Here is an 8,489-nt window from a genome sequence, read left to right on the forward strand (position 1 = left end):
TTGCCTTACTTTGATTTTGGCCTGACATGGTATTGATATAATAAATTCCTCATCTCTCTTCACTTCCCAACACGAAATATGCTAAATGAGTGTCTGCGCATATGAAGTTATGAAGCCCGAGATTCATTTCATGTCGTGGATAGAATTTCTACACCATTCAATTGATGAGATCTTACAAGGAGGAAACTGGTTCAGTTAACTTCCGCGATGATACAGTTCCTGTGTCGATCAAGTTCGTCTTGGGCTTGTCTTTGTAATCTGGTTCAGTTAAATTTTCAATCGACGAAGTTAGTAGTCGAGTTGTTGTACATGGAGGCTAACGAGCTTCCCATCATAGGCCTAGCCGTGTTGACTGGGTCAGTTGCATCATCGGAAAAATGTAAAGAATGATCGCATTTTTTACCCTTTTCTTTCGAATAATTTTATTTTTGCGTGTATTATTTAACTCAAATGGACATTCTAGTATACATTATATTCATGCATAATTTTAGGGATAAAATTGGACACTTTCATTGAACGTTTTCTTACATCTACAAGCCGTTGAATCAACTCTTTATGTGAAACTCACATCATGAAAAGTTAATTTGATGATATAAAGACATCATAAGTAGTTCTTTGAGGAGACCGAATAGCTTTTGGCATTTATAATGAATGTTTCCGATCAATGATTTCAAAAAAATTTACTTCTTCATGCTGAAAGAACTAACATTCGTGTAAACACTACATCAAGATTTTGTCGCGTGACATTTTGCTTCCGTTCATCGTTCCATAAAAGCCCATGATTTTTAAACTTTAAAGTGATGTCAGCAAGTGTTGAAAGGACCATGGGCTTCTATTTAGAAGCATCAAATTGGGCCATAGAATAATCAGGCAACGAGCCCATACCTGCAGAAAGTTCTGACGAATCCAATTTCAGATTGACAATACCTAATGTCCTTCATGGAATTGCAGCTAACATAACAAGCCCACTTTTAATTTGAGACAAATCCAAATATTAGTTAAGATTATGCAAAGCAGAAGTCCAAATGAACTTGTGCCGGAACTTGATTCTCCACCTAGGTCCCCTAAAGTAGAACATGGTTAAAAAATACGATCTGGATTGAACGACAAGTTGCTTTTACAAGCCAAGATTTAGAGATGCCATCATAATAACCGAACTTGTGCCCAAACAAGGGTGCAACAATCACCATGTAATTAGTGTTTGATAAGTTAAGTGCTTAAAAAATTAAGCACTTAATTAGTTAAATAAAGAAATGTATAGGAAGAGAGAACGAATGATATATGAGAAAATGTTTTTTGAGAAAAAGAGAGCACTAATAAGTGAAAAATTACTTATTTCATTAAGTTAAAAAATTTCGCTTACTCGCTAAATGATTTTTGACTTAATGATTAAGTAAATGAGCTCATTATCTTTCATCTTTTTCTTTTTCTCCTACTTATTTCCTCAATAACTAACTTTTAAGCACTTACCTAATTAAGTTGTAAACAAACGCCTTACCTTCCTCATTAAGCTTTGAAACATGAAATAGCTGGGTTTGGCAATTGGAACTAGCATGTTATTTGAATATGTTTAGGCTAATTTGCATAAGGCGCCTAACGCATTAGTCATTCTGGTAAAGAGATCTTGTAGGCGGTGGGTCGTTGTAATAATAATCATAATAATAATAATAATAATAATAATAATAATAATGCTTGACTAAAATTATTTCATCCACATAATTTAGTGTCCACAAGTTGGATGTACTCGTCCCCGTCGATCTTGATTAATTATCATTAGACCCTCAATTTTTGTTTTGGTGGATATTAGACCCTTAATTTTGTACTCCAAACGGGATAGTTTTGTTTCCGAAACCAAATATTTAGGGTAAATAACAATGATATCTGTATGATTTTGTAAGAGAATACCGACGCTCCCTCCTTTTAAAATAATTAAGATACCTACTAGCCTTACTTTGAATGGTATATATAGTACCTGGCTTAACTGGTGCCCCCTCAACCATCGTTCCACCCCTAGGATGGAGACGTCACCAGCTACTTCGCAACGAGAGGGGATGTGGTGGCTGGTCAGGGAAGATCAGACCGTGACGCTCACAGCCGATCGCAATCCCTTCTGGTCAGGTCATCAGAGGTCCGAGAGGCATAGAGAGACTGTAGCATAAATCTGCTCTCAAACGTCGCTTTTATAATTTCATGAAATTTTCAGGATTAACTTTATTTTTAGAAACTAAAAATAATTCTTAGTAGTCTCATTGCGGCGATGAGAACCCCTGATAACAAGTCAAATTATCAACGAAATTAGGGATGCATGATAGTTGTGTCATATTTTAAAAATAAGGAGTGTCGTTGTTTCTTTACTAATTACATGGTATGATAATGAAATATCGTCCGAATATTTAATAGATTATCAGAGGAAAACTTAGGCCCTGCATTGGGGCCAGCTAATCCAGTCCTTCCACTAATATCATCAATAATTCATTAATATTCCATCAATTAACTATTGTTATGTGTGTTTAATCTATGGCGCGCCGCATGACCACTTATTTGATACAATTTTTGTTAGACCTGACCCCAGAAATACGCATAGTGAATTGGTCAAATTTGATCTCTAATCGTTACAGTTCTGATGCGGTATTTTATACTGTTTTATCCAATTGATAAAGTGATATAATTAATTTATAATTCACTAGAGTCAAATTACGCAATTCATTGAAACTTATTATTAATTTTATGTAAAAAAAAATATTAGTACCCTGATGTGACACGCATCATATTCAAAGTAATAAGTGATGGTACATAATAGAGAAGATTATACGAAATCTTAGCCTATCTTGTATTTTAAGAATGTTGATTTATGATTTACCTCATACAGATAATGCATTTAGTAATGTATAGATAATATTTTAGTCATGTATGGAAATTATCTATACAAAATATTATCTATACATTACTAAAATACATGATCCGTACAAGGTAAATCATAATGACCAACATTCTTAAAATACAAGATATGATATCATAGCGGATTATGCTTTCTCATGCCCATATGGCTTACATTACGCCAACACAGTATCGAGAGCAGCTCGAGGTCAATTGTTGAGTGAGGCCAGTATTGAGAGCAACTCAAGCTCAGTTGTTGAGTGCAGATGTTTAAGGGCACGTGTCAACGTGTAAGCAGAAATAGACCACATGTTGCACGTGAGGGCGGGTAAAATATAATCCCATATGGAAAAAATAAAAGAATGAATGTGAGTTTATATGAGACTCGGATACAAATACTTATCAACTTGAATTTTTAAGTGGAAATGAGCACAAATTTGTATGAGCCCAATATTCTTTATAATATATAGTCATATATAACGTTTTATATATGGAAAATATCTATACATGATTAAAATACATGATTTATACAAGGTAAATCATGACGACCAACATTCCTAAAATACAAGATATGTTAAGATTTCGTATAATCTTCCCTATTAGTACAATTGCACTTAGTAAATTTAAGGTTGTTCAATAAAAAATAGTGAGAAGATTATCTTTTGTTTTTCATTGGTGGTAGCCTTGTTGACTTGGCATAGTGTGGTAGTACCATGTGTATTAGAAAAATGATAGGTTAATGTAGTATGATGCTGTGAAATGTCACATTATTAACGATGTCGATGGAAGGACTAAAATCAGCCACAATCGAAAGTACGTATCCAAGAAGCTCCAAAAATTTTATAGCCAAGTAGATAAAAGACCAACATGATAAGGGAATAGAAGGATGAAACCGTGAAGGCACAAGACACCTCTCCATGCAAACCCAACATGATAAATGAAGGATGAGGTAAAATGCGTCTTCATAGAAATTAAAAGAAAGGGATTAATCACGTAGAGTTAAGAGTTGTAACTAATATGACAAAAAAAATTATGGAGATATATGATGATTAGGTTCATTATCTCATTAATTCATCAATTTAAACTTTTGGATTGAATACAATCTGACCAGTCATTTGTAAATTTAACATGAATTTAACAATATATATATATCTAACTTGCTCAAAGATAAATACATTAAAAGTTGATTTTGACAATTAGAAAAATTCGGACGGTCCATCCAGAATGATTTGGAGGTTTATGCAATGGATAAATTGCAGTCTGATCACAGCATTATATTGTTGATTGCATAAAAAATGATAAAAGAAAATATAAGGCCAAGTTTTTGGCCAATGCATCCAACAGCATCATTAAAGTCAAGGTAGTCGCCTTTTTTTTTTTAACTAACCCAAGGCGTCTAGGCCCGGCTAATCACTGAGGTTCCGTGAATTCCCGACAATGTATGAAATGGATAATCACGTCAAAAACTTTCCAGTGGATCTAAGGAGTTTCGAATCCAGAATTGAGTGAATACTTGAATTTCTCTTTAACCATTAAATCAAACGTGCCATCAATGGCTTCGGTGCCTCGAGGGCGCCTTGGTTTAGGGGTTTTCACGCAAACTACATTAAAAAAGGGTCAGGGGTATATTTTATCCATTTTGCAAAGCAATGAAAAAGTCAACCGCAATATATGAAGCTATTGGCATTGGCACACTGCTCATTTTTCCTGGGGAATTTATGGCCGTTTGCTTCTGAATAATTCTCTAATTTTCTAGGAAACATTTCTAAAAATAGAAAATCTACAAAGAATAAATTTACTTATATTAATTGAATTAATTTTTCAAAGAAAATATTCTTCTCCATTATTTTAAATTTTATATAAAATAGAGAAGCTCTTTTTTTAGTTCTCTAATTTTTCATTTGTCCACTATTTCCTTTTTTATATTCTAATTAATAGTTTTCCTTTTATATTGACTTTTATATTTATAAATTTATTTTATATCATCTTTTTTTGGTGATTACTCCAATTATTCTTATATTAGAAAATTTTTTAACTTAGCATTAGTAAACATATTCTTATATGTTTCTATGGAAAAATAAATTTAGAAAAGGAGAAAAATTAAAAATGAAAAGTGAAAATCAATTTTCTAAAAGTAAGTAGACCCTATATATTTCCTCCAAAAATTTTCAGATGAAAAACCTCCAAATGTGTCTGTTTGTGAAGCTGCCCCTAACTATTGACATCATTATAGATTTGCCCTATCTGTCTGATTCAGCAGAATCAAATCGGTTGAAATAGCAAAACTCTTTTACTTGCAATACATGAGATTGAAACTCAAAAAATATATCTCGTAGACCTGCCAGCTGAGCAAAATTGATCTTAATCAATAGGTTGAAAGACCCTCATAATAATTTTACCAGAATAAAATAAAATTAAAAAATTAAGAAAAATGGCACCATTTTTTTTCCAATCACAAAGTGGCACTCATTTTTTAATCTAGATTTTAAAAGGTTTTGTTATTCGAATTTATTCTACAAAATTTGTCCTAAGTTTTTACGTCCCATTATCGCCCACTGAACCATAACCCACCAACCACCAAAAAAAAAAAAGTTATAGTAAAGCCTTCTCGTGAAGAAAAAGTAATATATATATATATATATGTATACATATCCAAGGTCTTAGGTTCTTTTAATTGGAGAAGATCCGTGATTAAGAGAGTTATACTTTTTAATGGATTTACTAAACTCGAATTTGAATTAATCAAGGCTATAATATTTTCGGATACTAAATTGCGCACATGAAAAAAAAAAAGACATACATATGCGAAATCTAGATGATTCAAGATGAACATTTAGGTGTCAATTTCACACAGAGGCAGGAGAGCATTAATGAGCAACGATATCATCGGTACCTTGTGTTCTTCTTAATCGCAAGAAAGGAATAAGCATTGGATTCACAGAGACATTAAAATATATCCATTGTTTTGGAATCTATTCTAATTTCTTCTACAAGATCTAGTAACTGAAAGTGGGTGTAGTTGGCCAATAGTAAAAAAAAAGTGTGCATTAGCTTCGTGATTAGTTCATAATTTTTTTGGCTTTGAACCCCCTTATATAGATAGCCTAGTTTTCGGTATGGTCACGCATCATATTATATAGACTTGAGAATCTCAAGGTGCAATTTCTATATTGGATCCTAAAGGTTTGGCAATCTTCTCTTTGACTAGCAAGAAACGACCAGTTCATCATCTAAATAATGCTAAGGTCATCTGGAAAATAAAGAAGAAAATGGAATTTCCACCCAAACAAATTAATTAATCAAATTCGAAGCTTCTCTAATGGAGGCAAATGATTTCCTGACTCGGTCTAACTCTCAATATTGCCATTTCAGTCTTCATCATTGGATTAATCCCGATATATATATATATATATATATATATATATTCGCTTGGCTTGATTTGGCTGACTCGGCTTGACCATCTCTTCCAAACTACATGCCATACATTGGGGATAACATGAACATAAAACATATCTATATCTATATATACATATATTGATAAAGAGGGTGCATTGTATATGCCGCATTACTTCATAATGATAAGATTCCAGATTTGACACTTCCATTTCCTTATATTAGACGCACACGAATTGTAAATTGAAAAAAAGATTGTTTGGCTTTACCTATAATGTCGGCTGCAAAGTTTACAAACGCATAGATTAGTTCAAGTGATTGAACGTCCGTCTTCTTTAACAAGATTTCAAAAATAAGCCTTTTGAATGGACAAAATTTAGATTAATGGACTTTATTCTTTAGTAGGCTGGCTCAATTTGAACTTTAACTATTTGGGACCTAATTGGTCTCCAGATACCAAGTGGTGTGCATTAAAAACTTTAAAATTTACTAAAAGTACATCCGGGATAATAGCATCTTGTGATTTAAAAAAAAACAAAAAAAAAGAAAAGAATCTGTCCTCCGCATTTTTTTTTTTTACAAATTGGACATAGCCGTTAATCCCTAGTTACAAACAATTATGTATCTTGTAAATTGCTGATTTAGCTAGCTAGACCGGTGGTCGCGCGGCTTCACCAGACAAAACCACCTCTGCCGGTCTACTCGAAGTCCCTTCCCCGCTATCTGCTGCTACCCTTGGAGATCGCAGCGACCCCGACTTTGAGAAAAAACTAGGGACCCTGTTGAACGTCCACCTACTGGAACGACGGACTGACCGGGACAACATGTCGAACCTCTTTGAGAACCGTCCCCTGCTGCTCCCTTCCCCGGTCCTGTACCCTCTCCTGGAGCTCCCTTCCCTTGGCAGAACCACCATGCTCATCGCCCGGTTCAGCTGCCGGTTCACAATCTGCTTCCTCACTTCGGCTGGCAACCTCAAGGTGAAACGTTCGGTGTCCTCGCCTGGCTGGACTAGAGAGTGCCCGGTCGAGTGTGATCGCGGGAATAGCCGGCGTATCCTGTTCGACCTTGACCCGCGTGTGCGGCTCCGATTCAAATTCTTGATCTCCGGAGCCGGAGGCTCCAAGCTAACTTGCGGCACCTCCTCTTGCGGTCTTTCGCCTTGTTCCAAGTCAACTTCCCGGTTTTCCTCTGGCTCGGGTACTGCAGGCTCGCCATCGAGCTGGGGGATAGGAGGGATGGAGTCATCCGGCTGGGGGACGAGGTTGGCACGGCAGACCGGACAAGTGGTGTGGGAGCCGAGCCAGGCATCGATGCAGTCGGGGTGAAAGACGTGGTCACATTTCGGGATCAGACGGAGCATCTCGTCGTCCTCGAACTCGCAGAGGCACACAGCGCACTCGAGAGCGCCCTTCCCGATCTTGAGACCCTTGACCTTGGAGTACTCCAGCGTGGGGAAGGTGTTGATGACTGACTGGTCGAGGCCGCGCTGGGCCCGACGGGAGCGGCCGGTGGCGGAGGGCCGAGCAGCGACGGAGGCGGCGTTGGAGTCGGAGCAGCGGCGGATGTAGATTGAAAAGAAGGCCATGAAGAAGAGGGCGGCCACGAGGACGATTACGATTACGACCATGGAAGGGCTGAAGCGTGCGTAGTTGAGGTTGGGAGCGTCGGGGCCGGCGGGCTGGGCCGCAGATATCGGGATCGAGGCGGCGAGCACGAGTAGTACGAAGGCGCTTCCATGACTTGCGGCGTCGAGGGAGCTACGTGGACCGCCGGAGGACTTCATAATGTCAGAGAGAGAGAGAGAGAGAGAGAGAGAGGTGAGGGTTAAGGGACTGATGAGTGTGGACGCGGGGGGAATATAAATTCGGGTGGGGGGACTGCCGTGTTGAACAAGACGGCGAGTGGAGGACTTTTGACAAAGAGATGTGGGCCCCACAGTCAGCAGCTTCTTTTGAATTTCGCGATTGGCCTTTTATTTTTAGCGATAGCTGAAATTGATCTCATTTGATTATTAATATAACACAGAGATAATTTTAATGAGTTTTGAACTCTTGCACTACGGTTAAAATCCCGTTCAGTGAAAGCTCGATTTGCCATTGACCCATATTTTTCTGGCATTTTCTTGTATTCGTGATGCTGAAAAAAATATCAACTGAATGTTGTTTATCGATTTTGAATGAACCAACTCATTAGTCCATTTTGAAATTAATTTTTCA

At 36.9% G+C, this 8,489-nt stretch overlaps 1 protein-coding gene across 1 annotated transcript; it reads right to left on the reverse strand.

Moving 5' to 3' along the window:
- Positions 1–6,672: 6,672 nt before the first annotated feature.
- On the reverse strand, positions 6,673–8,105 carry LOC116189995 (E3 ubiquitin-protein ligase ATL6-like). Its single transcript, XM_031519663.1, has one exon. It carries the CDS (start codon positions 8,054–8,056, stop codon positions 6,920–6,922), a length of 1,137 nt encoding a protein of 378 aa, XP_031375523.1. The 5' UTR covers positions 8,057–8,105; the 3' UTR covers positions 6,673–6,919.
- Positions 8,106–8,489: the final 384 nt, after the last annotated feature.

Source organism: Punica granatum, unplaced genomic scaffold (assembly GCF_007655135.1).
Source record: "Punica granatum isolate Tunisia-2019 unplaced genomic scaffold, ASM765513v2 Contig00060, whole genome shotgun sequence".
NCBI classification, from domain to species: Eukaryota; Viridiplantae; Streptophyta; class Magnoliopsida; order Myrtales; family Lythraceae; genus Punica; species Punica granatum.

What these genes read in the sequence shown, in the direction of transcription:
- LOC116189995 (XM_031519663.1), bottom strand. Translation starts at nt 8,056, where the DNA reads ATGAAGTCCTCCGGCGGTCCACGTAGCTCCCTCGACGCCGCAAGTCAT.